This window comes from Papaver somniferum, unplaced genomic scaffold, assembly GCF_003573695.1.
Source record: "Papaver somniferum cultivar HN1 unplaced genomic scaffold, ASM357369v1 unplaced-scaffold_132, whole genome shotgun sequence".
NCBI lineage: Eukaryota > Viridiplantae > Streptophyta > Magnoliopsida > Ranunculales > Papaveraceae > Papaver > Papaver somniferum.
The window spans coordinates 13,081,980-13,100,289 of NW_020622381.1; the positions used below are offsets into that span (position 1 = coordinate 13,081,980).

General features: G+C 36.3%; 3 protein-coding genes across 3 annotated transcripts; 1 reads left to right on the top strand and 2 right to left on the bottom strand.

Annotated features, from left to right (window-relative positions):
• Positions 1-331: 331 nt before the first annotated feature.
• On the bottom strand, positions 332-1,778 carry LOC113332777 (60S ribosomal protein L23A-like). Its single transcript, XM_026579292.1, has 3 exons — positions 1,717-1,778; positions 1,352-1,526; positions 332-645 (listed from the first exon to the last, which is right to left on the bottom strand). The coding sequence occupies exons 2-3, from the start codon at positions 1,392-1,394 to the stop codon at positions 332-334; spliced, it is 357 nt and encodes a 118-aa protein (XP_026435077.1). The 5' UTR covers positions 1,395-1,526; positions 1,717-1,778.
• Positions 1,779-2,687: 909 nt separating this feature from the next.
• Positions 2,688-5,813, top strand: LOC113332947 (FHA domain-containing protein At4g14490-like). Its single transcript, XM_026579441.1, has 2 exons — positions 2,688-4,186; positions 5,311-5,813. Exons 1-2 carry the CDS (start codon positions 2,866-2,868, stop codon positions 5,775-5,777), a joined length of 1,788 nt encoding a protein of 595 aa, XP_026435226.1. The 5' UTR covers positions 2,688-2,865; the 3' UTR covers positions 5,778-5,813.
• A 1,829-nt stretch (positions 5,814-7,642) lies between these two features.
• On the bottom strand, positions 7,643-14,395 carry LOC113333099. Its single transcript, XM_026579588.1, has 16 exons — positions 14,067-14,395; positions 13,776-13,970; positions 13,228-13,302; positions 12,927-13,097; positions 12,615-12,778; positions 11,984-12,202; positions 11,450-11,576; positions 11,167-11,355; positions 10,512-10,598; positions 10,242-10,399; positions 9,617-9,736; positions 9,155-9,380; positions 8,556-8,615; positions 8,294-8,467; positions 8,044-8,153; positions 7,643-7,916 (listed from the first exon to the last, which is right to left on the bottom strand). The coding sequence occupies exons 1-16, from the start codon at positions 14,250-14,252 to the stop codon at positions 7,751-7,753; spliced, it is 2,427 nt and encodes an 808-aa protein (XP_026435373.1). The 5' UTR covers positions 14,253-14,395; the 3' UTR covers positions 7,643-7,750.
• Between the last annotated feature and the right edge of the window lie 3,915 nt (positions 14,396-18,310).

The following is an 18,310-nucleotide window of genomic DNA, read 5'->3' on the forward strand; positions in this document are numbered from 1 at the left end:
TAAGTTACATATGCATATCCCATCAAATTAGCATGTGTAACTATAAGTTACACATCTAATTTGCATGTGTAACTAGTAGATACACATTTATTTGGCTTGTGTACCTAGAAGTTACATATTTAATTAGCATGTGTAACTACTAGTTACACATCCATAGTCTGCCAATGCTAGTTAAACGTGCAAATTGTCATGCATATGGCTTGTGTGATGTGCAGTTAAACAGATGTATGAGTTAAGTGAAACCATTCCAGACCTATATCCATATACTACCTTTCAAGAAAAAGAAGTAGCTAGTCGTAAGTAATCAAGAAGGCTTACTTGATAACGGTGTTCACTTTATCTGTCTGGATGTTGTACATCTTCTTGAAAGCATCCTTGTTTTCTTCTTCTTGTTGTCTTCAATCTTCTTCATTGCGGACTCGGTGGTGAGTGGGTATTTCAGGATCTGGTAATGGTCCAGCTTGTTCCTTGGTAGTGCACTAATATATTGGTACTTGGGATTCCTTGCCTTCTGCAATGTCTTTGGCCTGTGAAATATGACTGATGTGCAGATATTCTTAGCCTTCTTCTTAATGGTTGATGCTCCAGCTTTGACAGCCTTGGAAGCTTTGTTAGCCAGCACCTTGGGGTCAGCCTTCTTAGTAACTACATGACAAGCAAATGATATCAGTACCATAGCAGCTAGAACACTTCTCATACAAATGAACAAAACAGGACATCCAAAAATCAAAAACCAATGGACACAGAATAGTCAAATCTATCTCATAACTGAATAAACTAGAGCAAGTATACAAAACTTAATAGTTCACCCTTACAGAGTTACAGACTCTACAAAAAGAAGGTAAAATTAAAAATGTTACAGTTAGATAGAAGTTTCATATTAGGTTACATATGCATATACCATCAAATTAACATGTGTAACTATAAGTCACACATCTAATTTGCATGTGTAACTAGTAGATACACATTCATTTAGCTTGTGTACCTAGAAGTTACACATTTGATTAGATGTGTAACTACTAGTTACACATATATAGTTGCCAATGCTAGTTAAATGTGCAAACTGTCATGCATATGGCTTGTCTAATGTGCAGTTAAACAGATGTAATGTGCAGACCTATATCCATATACTACCTTTTGATATACATTCATTCAACGGAAAGCATTGACCCCTTTGATATACATTACAAAATCCATATACTACCTTTACAAGGATGCATAAGTCAACAGTAAAAACCAATCATTGACAGGGATGCTACCGTAGTAAATTTATCAGAACAAGTTAACCTTGATCACAAAAAAAACATAAACATTTAAAAAAGAAGAGAACCTTGTGAAATCAGCTAATTACCTGTCACCACTAGCACCAGTAGTAGAAACTTAAAATAGTTCATCCTTTATCTTCTCATCATCTCCTTCAATTCATCAATTCTGAAAAACACCACCACTGACTTCAAAATCCTCCTTCAAACCTGCTCCAATACCACCACCTCTACCACCACATCCTCCTCATACTCCTCCAGATTCTGCATCTCCACCATCAACACCACCATAGATTCGTTAACCAAACTCAACATATATAGTCAAGATAAGCAACATAAAAACACCAACAAGAGTCCACAACTAGCTCCATTAGAATTATGAGAGATCAGCGTTTTTATTAAATGGAGAATTTAACTAGTATTATCAACAAATCGGCAGAAACAAACAACAAACCTAAACATACCTAGATTCAAAACCTGTTGATTCAATAAAAATAATGTTCTTCTCCGATCTGAATAAAGTCAACGAAACAAAAATCAGAACCTTATCAAACTAAGAAAGTAGAACTACTAAATCAGGAAAACCTATTGAATTAAATAGAAAACCTTACCTGAAGTAGCTTCGAAACAACAAATTAGAGTCAATTTTATTTTCGGATCACATAACTAGGAATTTTAATTGAATTAAACAGGATTAGAAGGAGAAACTTATTTTCTCACTTTTTGTTGTTGAATCTTCAGATCTAATAGTTGATGACGAATTCCATTGTCTCTGCATCTCGATTTCGACTTATTCACAAACAAATGATGATCTACAAACATCATCAGTAGATACAGATACAGAAGTAGAGATTGATGTCATTTTTTCCTCTTCGTCGTACATCGGCATCCATAGATGACATAGATCGAAAACCACTAAATTCTTTTAGCAGAAGATAGAGTAGAACAAAAATCTCTATACATAATTGATTCTTTCTAAATCACAGATCGATTTGCTTGCAAATTGTTGATGTGAAATCAAATCAGAAGATTACATCTTGTACAACCGAATAGATAAAACCCTAGAAAATGAATCTATGAGAGCAACTCTGGTTTTAGACGGAGAAAGAAAATGAAATAGAAAATGAAAGTATCTTCTGTTATTCCTCTTGTATAAATATTAAAGGGTAGCCTTGGTATTATTAAAATTCGTAATAATTAATTATGAGCCAGATCTGAAAAAATTTGATTTTTTGGGCCTAGTAATATCATTTTCTTAAAGTATGTAGTTGACAGTGGATGATCCATTTAGTTGGGCTTCTATATGTTTGAACCCATATAGTTGGGGGTTCTAGTATTTTTCACATTTGCTTTTCTTTTTTCGAAGCGTATATCAGTCTATTAAGTCATTGTTGCTTTCATAAAAAAAAAAAAAAAAAACTCAGTCTTTATCTTCCTTAACCACACATATTTGAAATTACTACGTCCTGCTATCGAAAGAGAAATCGCGCGCTCAAGAAATGCAAAAATCTCCCCAAATAGAAAATCCTTCAAAACCTTAACTTCTAAATTCCCTTACTTCAACATTTCTAGTGTTTTCAATTTCGCTTCTTTTACAAGCATAATGGAAGGATCTACACTGAGATTAATAGTAGAAAAAGGTCCAAAAGAAGGAGAAACCATGGATTGCAAAGCAGGATCATCTTCAGTAATCAAAATTGGAAGAGTTATGAAAGGTAATACTTTCGCAATTAGAGATTCTGGTATTTCATCAAACCACCTAGTAATTGCTTTTAAGAATAATAAATGGGTCATTTCTGATTTAGATTCATCAAACGGTACCTTTTTGAATGAAAATCAAATTAGGGCTTTAACTGATTTTGATCTTAGAGATGAAGATATCATTAAAATTGGGGAACGTACTTCTCTAAAAGTTCAAATTATTGAAGAAGTTAGGGTTTTGACGAAACCCCAAACTAGAAATGGTAGGAAAAATGTTGATTTAGTAGAGGAAGAAGAAGAGCAAGTGAGGAGGAATCCTAGGCGACGTGCTGCTCCAAAGAATTTAGCTGTTGCACCTGTTTCTAGTGTACCAGCTTCTTCTGCTGTTGCAGAGAGTAGGCCGAAGCGAGGAAGACCTAAGAAAGTAGAGTCTGATGAAGCTGAAGACATACTGAAAGTTCCCCAAGTTCCAGAACCAAAAGTTCAGCCAATTTCAGAATTAGAGCAAGAGATTGGTGCAGAGAAACAAGAAAATGCAATTCATGTGGAACCAAAGAAAACACGTCGAGGAGGAGGACGAGGTACCAGAAGAGGGAGAGGTTGCAAGGAGGAAACCGTCGTTCCAGTTCTGGTTTCGGAGAATGTGGAGGTGTCTGAGAATGTAGCTGCAGAACAGGTGAATTGTACAGTAGAAGTATCTAATGGTATTGTTGGAGAGAGCAGTAGGGTTTCGGCGGATGAGCAAAAACACACTCTAGATGATGTTTGTGAGGTGCAGAAGAGTCTGCTGAATTTAAACATAGATCAGAATATGGAGTTAGAGAAATGTGAAGAAGAGGGGAAAGAAGCTCCTGCCGCGAGGAAGAAGAGAACAGCAACTCGAAGAGCTGCTCAGCAGAAAGGAAAAGCTACCGAAGATGTTCGAGTTCCGGATCCTGAAGAGGATACCAGGAATTGCGAAGAATCAATTTTGCAGGAGGAGGAATTATGTGAAGAGTTTGCAAGTACTTCAGACGGTGGTGTCAGAGAAAACTTGGTTGAGGAAAATAAAGTTGATTTTGAGAAGATGACACTGGGTGAGTGGTTCGATTACATGGAAGTCTATTTGCCGAAACAAATACGCAAAACTACTGAAGAGATTGTTTCAAGTATGAGAGAAAGATCAAGACAATTCAGTCAGTTTATGTTAGAACAGCAACAGCTGCAACAAAAAGATGGTAAAGGTAAACATCCCAGTGTTTAGAATTAACTCATGTTAGGTGTAATTTTACTTATTAACTGGTCTACTCTTGCTTCTGAATATGCTAATCTTCTTGGCTTTCTATGTTACATTATGATGTTTGAGAAAATGTTGATGTCCCCAAGTAGCAAAGTTTTCTCTTAAATCAAATTGCGGGTTTTCATTACACTTGCTTGTATGATTTCTTCAATTCTGCTTGCCAGAACTTGTTTGTGTTATGAACTCAAGTGACAAGCTCAATTAAGCATAAGTCTGGTCTCACTTGATTTATTTTTCAGAGAACGAATACATGAACTTTGAGTAGAACAACGAATCATCTTGTCTAATAATGACTAGTTTAAGCCATGTCCGCCTGATACCAGATTTAACTGGTGTAATGTTGAAAGGCGTAAAATCATACAAGCTGAACCTGAGTTAAAGCCAAACTCCGTGTGGGCGAAATATTACTCTTGAAGAGTTTCAGCTTAGTTATACCAAGCCTCACATTTCAAGAATAAAATTCTTTTCAAGCTATGTTCTGACGAGCTGAATACAAGGCCAACTCTATTGGAACTCGAGTTAAGGCCAAATCTATGGAACTCGAGTTATATTGAGCGTTTCAACGGCCTGAGGCAAAGTAGCCTTAAGCCAGACCAATATTCATTGAATCATTTTAATGGTAATAATTTGGCTACCCTGTTTTAAATGCGTTGTGCTTCATCTTCCAGGGTTTACAATTTACCTGTTCAGATAATACGGTCAGGGTTTTGAATTTTGTACCGCATTTGCAGGTTACTGAGCAACTCTTCAGTTTCCATTCTCACCACGCAATTAAAACCCTTTGCATTTCTGGCAACTTAATTAAATGTATAAAGACTTTCCTAATTCTCTTTTGATTCTCTTTAAATTTGGTAAACATACATACTAATGAATTCTGATATTATTATGAATATCTATTGTTTCCTTTTTTATTTTTTCTATAATTATGTTTTTGTCTCTCTTTAAACCCTCACCCAGTCCCAATTTTCCTACAACCTTCATTATCTTTTGATTCTCTCTTTAGTTTTTCTTTTTTTGTTTTGATCAAAATGAATTTGAAACCTTGCTTTCACTGGATCCCTTCCAAAGCTGAAGAAGAAAAAGGAGTTGGCAGTGGAAGGTTTCCTCTGCAATCAATTCGTTGTGATTTGGTGGATGTAAGAGAGGATTCAAACATGCCATTGGACTTGATGAAACAATGGGAGATTAGGAAAACACTTGCACCGGTTGATATTGGATCTCTTGGCGGGCTAGTTTTGGATCCTGTACCGGTTTACAACAATATCTTTAGGTATTGGAATCATCAACTGGTTTTGAGCTTGATTGAGCGTGGGCAACAGATTCCGATCATCATCAGGGATTTGGATACTAAAAGTGAGCATTCTTTGTTCATTAAGAAGTCCACCATTGATGAATCCTTTATAATCTCTACATTTTGGGTCAGGGATTTTGTTCACAGGAGGGATCTCAAGGAAGGTGATATGATTGGGATGTATTGGCATCCCCGTACTAATTCTTTCTGTTTCTCTGTCTTGAAACGCGCTGGTGTAGAATGAGATACACCATTATCTTGATGTTCTGTCTTGGTTTTTCTCGCGCATTTTCTTTGTTATCATGTGTGTCTTTTTTTTAAGTGAATTGCAATTGTTACTAGTGAATGTATTTTGGTTGCTTCGGTTATTTGAAATCTTTAACCTTGTTTGGACCAACAAAGGAATATCTCTGTATATTTATTTTTTGGATTGAAAACAGAAGCATTAGTAGACCTCAACTAGACCCTGGAGCAGTTTATCAAATTTGATGCAAGAAAGCCGCAAGTACGGTATGGTTGTGCTAGCTCGAAACTTGAATTTACATAGAAAGAGTATATCAAATCAGTTGTGTGCAGAAAGAAACAATGGTGCCTTCATTTTACAACCTCAATGACCAGCTAATAGGAGATCCTTGTTTAACAAGGACACAAATAACCGGAAGTTCTTGAATATAATATCTAAACATCAAACAACTACACAAATAACCGGAAGTTCTTGAATATAATCTAAACATCAATTTTCAGTGCCGTTTACCCGAGCTTTTCTGCTTCGCTTTCGGGATCTGATGCACATACTTGATCAGTTTCTCTTGGCATTTTGTACTTTTCTTCAATAGCTTTTAATGAAATAGAGGTCGTCACATGAGCAAGTGCCTGAAAATATTCAAAACACATACCAAAATCATTGTCTGTGAGTAATCTTACAGTTGAAGTGCTAGGATCATAACAAGAGAGATTCGTTCCATTGTTCCATAGCAGAACTTCATTGTTTTTCGTCAAGGCAAACGGTTCATATTCTTCATTCTTGTGCAGGCTTTCAATACTGAACTTCCTGATCCACCTCCAAGAATCTCTTTCTTCAATTATCATCACCACGACGGTGCACAAAATATAAATACCCTCCCAACACTTTGAGTTGAAATTTCCCTCTGAAATCCTGGAGTAAACTATACTGATATCCTGCCCAGAACGAATACATGCAGGAAAGGTCATGGAAATAAGGTGGCGACTGCATCAAGCAGAACTCCTGATCTTCCAAATCAAAAGCAACAATACTCCAGTCCTTATATTCTAACCAGTGAAGAGCTCCATCGACAAAGACATCGGGGGTTGAGCACAGTGAGTAGTCAATTACTCCTTTGTCTCTCCACCCATTGTCAGTATCTCCTATAGTGTACACCTCAACGTGCCCAACCGAAGCCTTCACATCAGTATAGTAAATTCTAACAACTTTGTACTCCCCTGTCAGATGATGGTAACCAAGTCCGCTGACCACAACTTTTGGGTGATGTTAATCTCGGCAGATCAACAGATTCTAAGGTGGAAGGATTACAGATGTAGATAGGATCGCTTATGTTGGCAGTGGGTAAAGAAAAACAAACCAAAATGTTGCAAGACCGACAATGAGATCGAAATCGGGTCGTGTTTTAATAGGAGGATGAGGGATCCATGTTAAAAGCTCATCGTAAGAATGCATCTTGTCAGTATTAGCCTCGATATCGTCATAATCGGCATGGTAAAGCTGTGTTTCTGGATACCTGGAACAGTTTCCAGAGATGTATTCTTCCAAACTCCTTTGGTTGTTGCGATACCTAATCGAGAAAATTAAACCCTTGGAGACGAGGTCATCATCAATGGGATTTACTCCTGAAAGTGTTTCTAACTCGGCCATATGTTGTCTCGAGTTGTATTTCCCTATTGTGCTGAGCATATATACATTGAACTGTAGAGACTTTCCTAATTCCATTAGGACCCAATAAGCGTCACGCTTTCCTTGTATGCTCAACGAATTTCTTTTTTTAGCAACTACTTAGAGCTCAAGGTACTAACCGAGTGCACAGTTACGTCAAATCTCTTTACGGGCTGGTAATAAACTGACAATAAGACCTCTGATTTTCATCTAATTCAATTCAATTAAAATTCAACTCCTATTACACAGTATGGTATACTTCAACATGTTAGCAAAATTCTTTCTAATCACAATTCCAATGAATCTGGTCATCTAACAGGATTAGAAAAGAAAATAACAACAAAATATACAAAGAATCCGGCAATGAGTATTCCCCCATAGATAAATGCTTGAGACGATTGAACTGGGAATTTGTACTGGATCTCGCAACACCTCATCTTCTCCCTTTCAGCAGCCAAGATATGATCCACATAGCTGCATTTGACATACAGAAAAAAATTTAACATTGAAGTTTATGCACTACACTGTTTTATAATCAAGGAAAGGATTACATAATTAAATTCCAGAATGGTCCATTTAGAACAGATCAAAATATACTTACTTCTGGGTAAACATGGTACTTTGGAAGATTTCTGAACTGTTCAAGTGTGCCTCCTCTAGCCGATGATCATATAACAAGGACGAAAGATCTACAAGCTGTTCTTCAAGACTCTGTCATTCAAGAACAGTAGAAATAAGGATACTGTTGTTTGTTATGATTCATATGTAAAGGTATTGCCAGCCCTTAAAGATTAACTTAAACAGTTGAAGAGACACACTGGCATATAGTTAATCATCTAAAAATCACTTACATCCAAATATTTCTCTAATCTTTCAACTAACTCATGTGGGAATGGTTCTGGTAAGTGGGTCGTCTTCTTGTAAAACTTTTCCACCCACAGCTCAGTGATTGTCTTGTTCTTTTTACCTTTGACTGGCTCACCAAGAGGTGTTTTCAGATATTCAGCAGCAAAACTTTGGACAGTCTGAATGGATGAGACATTTTTAGCATACTTAACGTTTATCAAATAGATAATATGTATAAAACAAAAATCCAAGAAGCACTGTCCTTACCTCTGAAGTATCACGAATTTTGTGAAGTGCAGCATCAACCCGCGAATACATATTGCTCCTCTACAAGAAAGTGAAATTCATCAATAACGAATGCTTCAGTTAACATGTGCACTTTTAATGAAATTACACAAGGAAATGTAAAACAATATAGATTAATAATAGTAGAGAGATAAAAGGAGTTTAAGTGTGGTATGTGGGCAAAAGTGTCTGATCTACCATCAGTGCAGTGCAAACTGTTTTGCTGATGACTCACTTCAACTCACCATCAAGTGAAATTCACCGATAGACTAGTAGATAATTTGATCAGGCAGTCATATATCAGTATCAGGTAAAGTTATGGCCTCAGGGATCCCCTGGTTGACAACTAGGGAAGGGTGACTCCTACGACTTGCTCATGAATTACATCCAAGTATCTAACATCTTAGATTGTGCAACATCAATCCATATTCACTTCACCAGATTTCTCTCGTTGAAAATAGTATATATGACAGCACTGCTGACGAGGAATTCACTGATCAAGTTATAACTTGGAGGCAGGATAACATGAAGTCTTAGTTTCAACCAAAAGAAGATGATGACAAGGATGAATTTCCGTTTACCAGAGCAACATCCTGAAGCATTTGGCTGACTTCAGAAGTATTAGAGAATGGTCCAAATGGATGACACCCAGCCGCCCAGAGCCAATTGACCATGGGCCTTTCATGGACATGTGAGGCCTTCTCGTATGGTGCGCTTAACCCTCCCACTGCAGAAGCTAGGCCAGCTATAATGTGGCGTTGGGCTTGTGATGGATAGGCATACCTTCTTTCTGTCTCTGAAACATAACTGTTCGGAAAACGTAGATCAAGAAGAAAATTATTGTGATGGAATGATACTGGAATGTTTAAGAGAAATGCTGCTCTACAAAGAGAAATAACTTTCCAATTTGGACATGCCACACTGTACCATGCTACATTCAAGGACCTATGTAGAAAGATCTTTAGGAAACTTTTGGTCACTGTCTACATCTACTACATGTGAAGAAAAAGAAAATAAAATAAAAAAATCAATTTACTACTCACCTCAGAGGTATCTTTTCAGTTTGATGCTGAAGAACAATTACAACATCCTTACTTGTCCATACAAGACTCTCGTCTTCCATTAGAAGGTTCTCATCAACATCCGCCAGTGACAGTACAAAGCTGCCAAGTGAAGATAAATGTGAATCCTAGTTATTGCCGAACATAATTCAATTTGAATAGTATTTCAACGCACTAGCTACAAAGATCATGTATAATAGCATATCATCAAATTTGTAAGTACTAAGTAATCATAACTCGGTAGCTATCCTGCAATTACAAAATCACACCATATAAAGATATGCGCTACACAACTCCTGGAAACTCCATTCTTAATGATGTTAATAGATAACAGAGACTCTCATTTGAATCAATAGACAGTCTTGTCTACACTACAATGGGGTCATATTTTCACTAGTTGTAACTTTTAACCCAGCGGAATCATTGAAACACTTACATACTAGTATAGCATCATCAACAAGCTATACCATTATCCATAGCAATTATGATATTCTACCATCATTAAAATATTCGCTGTGACAAAAACTAAAGCATCACTTTTCTTGTTTGTAATATCAAAAGAACTAACTGAGCAGGAAATTTAAGGGAGACGACATCATGTGCTTACACAGGAATTACTCTGGTACCGTAAGTTCTGTACAGATCTCCTAGTTTCTTTTGTTTGTCCTTCTTCTTTATATTGCCACGTTTAGGGCTGTATGTTTCCCAAATAGGTCGGTGCTTTATGACGGAATCACTTGCGCCATCGGAATTTTCCATCCAGTTCTGAAGAAATCAAATTAAAGTTACTGATCCTATTCGCATGAATTGTTTATGCACCCATTAGGATTTAAAACAGGCTAACCTAGAAATACATAAAGGGAACATATAGACAAACCTGGCGGAGGAAAAATTTACTTGATAGTGAAGGATCGGAAACTTCAAGTAAACCTGCAGCAAGCACATCCCCAGAACGTTCCATTTCCTACAATATCGGAGTCCACAGATCAAGAAGAGGCAATTTGGAGTTGTACTAGGAAGCTTAAACAGATTATGTTTCTCAGACTTTGTAAATACACCCTAATAACCTGTGATAGATAGTAGAGATGATAAGATTAAATAACAAAAATAAACTAAAAAGAAAAACGCATGCTATATAAAATTTTCAGAGCAAGACATAATCCAAAGAAATGAGTTTTATTAAGAAATAGACACTACATGCTAGTCCTTTTCCACCCAGCTTAGAATGTCTGGAGGTATATTATCTAAAAAATCAAAATTAGACCTTTCCTCTCTATTGGAAATGTGTTCCTAGACTATTGTTTCGCGAAAGAGCTGTAGGCTTCTTTCGAAAATCATTCAAGTCCTTCCAAAAATGATAAAAGCTATTTCTTTAAGCTCTAAAGGATGGTATTTCCTTGGCCGCTTATACGGGTTTTCATTGCGGAGTTGATTAACAAGTGACAAGCAGGACAGGATGTAATATAGCATGGGAAGTATTTTATGATTAGATGATAAACAAAAACATGAAGGCGAAAGAAAGATGCACCAACTTCTTTAAGTATCGGACCATCCAAATATGTCTTGGTATGGACATGAAAACGTCCATCCGGCTTGGTTTCTTGTAGAGAATGACCTCGCATAGCTTTAGAAACAGCAATAGATAGCTTTTCATGGCGATGTAGAGCATGTGAACCTCCAATTATAACTACTTCTTGGTGAGTATGCACCATTTTCTTCACCTGGAAAACAAAAAATATTGAGTGGAGATTCTTAAACAGTAATTTAACATAAAAACTATGACACTCCAGAATTCCATCTGCGGAAACAACTAACCTCTGCTTCAATTGCTTGGACATCTATACTGTAGTTATGCCCTCCATCCATAATGTTGTACCGATTATGATTACGAAGAACAATGATAGGTACGAGCAATCTCTTTGCCAAGTCAACAGTTTCAAATCTGTGCAAATAAAGCAAACATGTTTAAAATGCAGGATTTGCACACGACGTACATATACATCCTAACATAATATCCTCAAAGTAAAATATCAACCCCAAATACAAAGTGTTGACAAGGACACAGTGCTCAATGTTACATGACCTTCCTTTCTATTACCAGGGGCCCGGAGAGAAAGACCAGCAAATAAGAAAATAAAATACTGATTAGGAAGGAATCAGACACAGATAGGGGTTTATAGGCAACAGGATGTTTGTCAGATCAATATTGACCAAAAGACGAGTCATAAATAGAGTAAATCCAAAACTGTGAAGAGTCCTGTAAGGAAACAGCTTTTACAGAGATTTGCAAACTCAAAAAGTAATGCCCTAATGTTCTCTTAGTGTATGAATATATAAAACAAAAAGTACCTAACATCGGGAGCTATAACATGTTGAATGGTAGTCGAAATCAAAGCTCCAAGCTGACCCATGAAGATATTTTGAGTAGATGAAACACTAGCAGCCATTGAACCTTTTGGAAACAATAAGTTAGATAACCGAGGGAGTGTTCTATAACTAACACTTCCCTCTTCAGTTTCTATCTTTCCATATGTGCAAGGACCAGCAGAGAGGTCGACAACAACAAATCTGGAAAACAGAGACAGATGATTAAACCCAAAGGGAAGAAAACAAAAGTTACCAATATCAGCCACAAGTGTGACCAGTTGTAGTATTTCAAAGCAGTGTATAGAACGTCAGACAATTAAATATGGATATATTTCATGACTTTCCCCAGCACTCAAATCAAAAAGAAATGTTATCTGGTGATCTGAATTCTAGGCATATCATCACCTAAGCTACTAAAATAAAAGCAAAAGAATCCAGAAATTGAATATCAAGGGATGTGTAGATATTAGAGATACAAACAAAAAAAATCTGGATAAGCTAAGAGATTCAAAATTTTGAGAAAAATAATAGGATGGTATGCTTTTAAGCAGAAAGCACATCAACGGATCAACATTACAATTTACTCCATCCATTTGCATTGCTCCAAACTTACCTGCCAGATCCTAACCAAACTTGAGATGCCCCTCCACCATTGTAGCGATAACGATAAATGTATTCTGCTTCCTGTTTTTTCATTTCTTCCTCTGTAAGCTCAGGTATGGTCCCATACATCAAACTATCGAGATCAAATTCCTTGTTCCTTGGATCCATTCTGACCTGAAAAATATGTATTAGCAGCAGCTACAAAGCAATCACACAACCACATATATTCGCAAGTTGTATACTGACAAAAAGTGCAGTTCAGCAAATAAAACAAAACATGAAAAAGTATTAAGAATAATAACAATGAGTTCAGTAAATAGACCTTATCAAAATTAACAACAAAGATTGCACTAGGAACAGGTCTATCCATCTCTTCTGTAGATTCTCCACTTCTACCATCCATGTCAAAGATGTAGGAGTATAGGTGCTCAAAAACAGGCTCCACAGCCTTTGCATCTACTTCAAAGAAAGGAACCTCCCTCCCAAATTCATTCTGAAAGTCGCACTTGAGTAATTAAATTCATTTCAAAGAACATATTCATGTCATATTTGTATTTATATATATAAAAAATGATGAGGATTTGTGAAAACAAAAAGCATCTCGACAACAAGATACTGCTTACCTCTCTAGCAGTACCGGCAGGAACCATAGCCCCCTTAACTGCCTTCTCAAGTGCTATCAGCTCTTGTTGTCCGACCTACATTCATTGAAAAAAAAGATGTTAGTATTTTCTTCATTGAAATCAGAGAGAAAAGCTTATCTGAATTCACAGTACATTAGTTTATATTTTGTGCCATCATATACTAGACAATATAAATAATGAAGACCTTTGATTTAAGGTAGTCACAAGCTCCTAATTCCAACAATGGGTTTTCATAATCAGCACTTATAACATGTTCCTTATATGTAAACTAAATAAAATGATCAGGACACCATCTGATCAAACAGCATTGCTAAATGATCGCAACATGTAGTGTCGCGCGCTAAACAGGTATGGTTACACCTCATGGCATTGCTTACAAAATCCAATATATCACAGTTGAATAACACAACTACCCTAGAAACCACAGACTAAACAAAAAATCAGTTGAAACAAGCCACTACCTCGTGAAACCAGTTCAGTACTACACAAATGGAACCATTGCATAAACATCTTTACAGAAAACTTACTGGAAACACATTGTATGAAAGATGATGTTCGATATCAAGTGGTTCTCCCGTCTCCAAGCACGCTGGTCTATGAGTCGGGAAACTCAATTTCAAAAACGCTTCCAAGTTATGAGTATCTAACTTATACCTATACCCTCCATCTCCACTAAAACCAACAAGAACTACATTCACTTCAAGTGGAACCTGGAATGGAACCTACAAAGACAATTACAAACGCCAATGAAATTCAATAGCTAAATAATTAATGAGATTATTAAAATTAGAATGATTAATTGAGTTAATTCTTATTACCTCAGCTCGAGTATGAAGCATACGACGAACATCTGATCGAACATTTTCTTTAATATCATGAAACGCACCATGATGCCATTGTGGATGACCTGGATCTCTTCTAAAAGGTTGATGTACTGATTCAGATTTTAACACAAACAAGCCTAAAATTAATAGACAACAGAATTTAAAATTGGAAGAATTCATTTGATCTTAGATGAAGTTTGGTCAAGCCCACTCTTCTTCTTGGTGTGTTGAAACCCTAGATTTTGGGCGAATTCGCCATGGGGGAATAAGGAGGTCTAGATTTTCGAGAAATAGGGGTCAGCGACGAAGATATGTAGTCTAGGTTCTCTAAATGATACAGTGCACACTAGTAGTACCTAGTAACGAATCTTGGGAGCAATTTTTTTTTTTTTTTTTTTTAACGCGCCGGATCCAGGTCCCTACCCGAATCCAGCTAGTTGGACTGACCCCACTGCCAGACACAACACCGCCAAACCCACTATACAACTATCTATTCCAAAACCTTTATGGCGGGGATTGAACTCCTGACTTCCTCTTTATTGGAGTTGATGGGATACCACTGAGCTATGCTCTTGGGAGCATTGCTTAACCTGGCTAGTATAGGCCAAGAATAATTATTCATGGCCTATCGTTTTCTTCTATACAAATGGATACGGGGTGTCTAATTTGGACAAAAAGACCAATGCAGCCTTAAAGTAATCCTACTCCTAACTCATATAAATATAAATCATTTTTATTTTCAGCTAAAAACCAAAATTCCAGAGTATATCCTGGATTTTTTGGCGGGTTTTGTCGAAGCGAACGGAGATTCCTACGATGAAGATTGATAGTTTTAGAAGTTTTTGTGTAGATGTCTATGCAAACCCTCACGAGACTATAACTCGTCCACTAGGATCATCTAGAGGTTTAAAGGCTTGTTGGACGTGCTAAATGCATGTGTGATGCCTACGAAAGTTAGTTAGATTGATTTGAAATGAATGAATATGTTCTAAAAGTATGGATGATTTTTTCTATGAAAATGCACAATCGGTTTATCTAAGATTATTAAGCAACCAATTACAAAAATCGAATTTTATGTATGCATACATCAACCAATTCTGAGTTTTCTTCGTAAATGAAGATCATCATCCCAAAATCGATCTACGACTGCATAAACATCCCCCGATTGTGGACTGGTGTTTGTAAAAAAAAAAATCAATTTTTTTAGTTGGTTGATGTTTTGAAATTCGATTAACATTAGTTGATTTCACATCTAACACGGTTAATTTAACACCTAAAACGATTAATTACACTAATTAATCAAGGGTAAACTAGCCAGGTTAGTTAACCAGTATTGTAGCCTAAAATTTAATTATGATTTTTATTTTTTGACGCGCGAAAACATAACTCGACCTCTTTCTTTGGGAAATTCATTTTTTCCCCCGAAGCATAATATATTAATCGAAAAGGTTAGGTCGGTCGGAATTACCTGGAGGAAGGTTTCCCCTCTAGAGTCTCTTGGAACGATTTGTTTCAAAAAATTCGGTACAACACAGTCTTAGAAATTTGTTTGAAATACTCCATGTTCGGTTTTATCTTCCATTTGGTTTGCGAGTATGTCTGCTGCCTGGTTGGCTTCTATATGGTTTAGTTATAGCTTATGGTGATGGATTGTTCTTAGCTTCCTTTTAATTTCTTCAAAATGAGTACCATGGTGGCGTTGAAATATTGGTGATAAAAGGGATTAAGTCAATCAGTCTGATTTGAAAACTACTTGTGTCCATTGATGTATCGACGCTGTTCTGAAGGGCATGAGTATGCCCCAAATTTCTGCGCCTAATGCTATTATGATCCCTAAAGGTCGAGTCATCTCCATAATATCCCTCCTTGTTCAGTCTCTGCAGATAAACCTACCATATGTGTATCACGGATGTCCAGGAGCAGATCAATCCATATTGATCTTAATCTGCTGGTGTTCTGGTAGGGTCCAACCAACTTTGACTATTTTAGTTGTCTGGTGACTAAAGTAACTATTGGTCAATGTGTCATATCGGGTAAAGGTAGAGGTAATACTGAATTTTCCCATATGAATTTCGGGAGCATGTGTTTTGTTGTTTCGTAGGTATCGACGGGAGTTTGTTGTTTCCTTAATCATTGCAAGCCAACCATGAGGCCTATATGAGAAAGTAGAATAAAATTATAACCTCAGTCAATATGTTGATCCGTAATAGGTTATGGATGGTGGTGATAGGTCAAGTGGATGTGGTAGGTGGTATTGGAAGTTTGGATCTGTTCTGTACTGATTGGAGAGAAAGTCCTAAATTGACAGGTATTTCTTTCTGCACGTGGTTTTCTAAATTGACTACTTTTATATTATACGTAATTTTTGTGTAGGAAATACTACGCCAAGAAATATAAATAATACTCTCCAGAGTTTAGACCATGAAAAATTATGGTGTCTTGCTTTTTGAGTTATATGTATTAGAATGATCTGGTTAAAGGTGGGACAAAAGGGATAAGACAAATGCAAGAAAGGATGTGACGCCCTTCTCCACTGTAAATTAACAAGGGGTGCACTTTTTTGAAGCCTCGGATGGGCGACACATTACCTTTCTCTCAATCCCGCATTTGTTCCATGTTTTTTTACCTTTACTTTTATCCCACAGAAAATGTTATCGGTATTCGGATGGGGTCAAAATTCTAACTATTGTATTTATAAAGAGCATTAACTTGTCCTCCACCATCATCATAAATGGCATGGTCCATAGATTCAATAAAAGGTTGAGCTTTACCATTTTCTTTCAAAGACTCGAGTATCATTGGCTCATTACAAAATAACTCATGTATGCATTAACTCTGTGAATTCCTTTACTATTAACGATTTATCTTTTGGATTCTTCATCCTCTCACTCCCAGGTTTGTCAGCTAACTCATGTAAGAAAATATAACCTTCATTGGCACTCTTATCAGGAAAGTTACCAACTAAAAGTCATTCTACCATAGTAACTTTTGTTTCTTTATAAAGAATCAATGTAAGCATTGAAGTATCAAATCCACGGTGTGGACACTGTAACAGAAGATCACGAAACCTCTCTGAATATCTCGAGAGATCCATTGTTTCTTAAAACTATTCAACTTTATCTAATAATAGTTGGGACATCTCATGAGGGAGGTTTATCCATATAGGTTTCAAATAACCATCAATTAAATTTTTTATTTTCAAAAGTACCATAAAATTCTTCAATGTTTTAGTATTGTATGGATTTGCGTCAAAGTGTATTTTTATCCAAGAAAAACTTAAAATCCATTAAGCGGAAGACAAAAAAGAAAATTATAACTATCGACTTCAAGTGTGAGAATTAGCTCCCAACAAATTAACTGGTCGTAAGAAACATGGTAATTTTACCTAATACAATACAAATTGACTTTAACAAAATTATAGTTTGTCATTAGGAAAATATCAGCGACAAAACAATTTTGAGAGTTTGGGATACAGATCCTTATAAGACCTTTTATCGCAGGGATCACACACTTATGGGAATTTAAGTTTTTATGTGGGAGTGTTTTCGTCAATTAAATCACTGGGATTAGTCCCACTAGTAAAAATTATATGAACTACTCTAATAAGGTCGTGAATTTTAAAAACAAGCACTATGGAGGGGTTTCCTTCCCAAGAGTTCCAACATCCCTATGATGTAGGAGAAGGGCGACCATTTTGGTTGAAAAAACATGAGGTACAATAAATGGATGAAAACCCTAACGTACTTTCTATTAGCCTGGAGGGATACCAATTTTCTGTCATAACAAATTTCCTCCAAATTGATAAGTAAATACATGATATCCAGCTAGATATAAATATTTATTAGTTTTACAATTTTATTGTCAAACTCCTTGTGTAGCGATTTTTTTATAGATTTTGGGTATCCATGACAAGAAACCGTTGATTTTCAATCATGATTACAATTTGTCAGCCATCAGACCCCCAATTTTTGTATTTTGGAAAAACAATTGTATGGGGCTGGGTGCTGGAGGGAAAGGGTATCTTTAACTCAAAATATTCAAATCAATCGAGTTTTTATTGATTTCTCTTCATCTATTAATATGGTTTGGTACTATTGATCTTTTAAATGTAGCACGAAAAATGGTTTCTTACAATACAAGATGTAGTAATTATTCAAGCGTAAATATTGAATGTCCCTGACGAAATCATAGGTGCTTATTAAAGGAACAACGTATTACGAATCCGTGTATTTGACACC

Excerpts from the sequence above, each read along its gene's own strand:
- LOC113332947 (XM_026579441.1), top strand. The coding sequence starts at position 2,866 with ATGGAAGGATCTACACTGAGATTAATAGTAGAAAAAGGTCCAAAAGAA. Across the intron at positions 4,187-5,310 it reads GCAACAAAAAGATGGTAAAG|CTGAAGAAGAAAAAGGAGTT; the intron begins GTAAACATCCCA and ends TCCCTTCCAAAG.
- LOC113332777 (XM_026579292.1), bottom strand. The coding sequence starts at position 1,394 with ATGAACTATTTTAAGTTTCTACTACTGGTGCTAGTGGTGACAG. Across the intron at positions 646-1,351 it reads ACTGGTGCTAGTGGTGACAG|TTACTAAGAAGGCTGACCCC; the intron begins GTAATTAGCTGA and ends CTTGTCATGTAG.
- LOC113333099 (XM_026579588.1), bottom strand. The coding sequence starts at position 14,252 with ATGAATTCTTCCAATTTTAAATTCTGTTGTCTATTAATTTTAGGCTTG. Across the intron at positions 13,303-13,775 it reads TTTCATACAATGTGTTTCCA|GTCGGACAACAAGAGCTGAT; the intron begins GTAAGTTTTCTG and ends CAATGAATGTAG. Across the intron at positions 9,737-10,241 it reads GGTACCAGAGTAATTCCTGT|CTTTGTACTGTCACTGGCGG; the intron begins GTAAGCACATGA and ends TTCACTTGGCAG.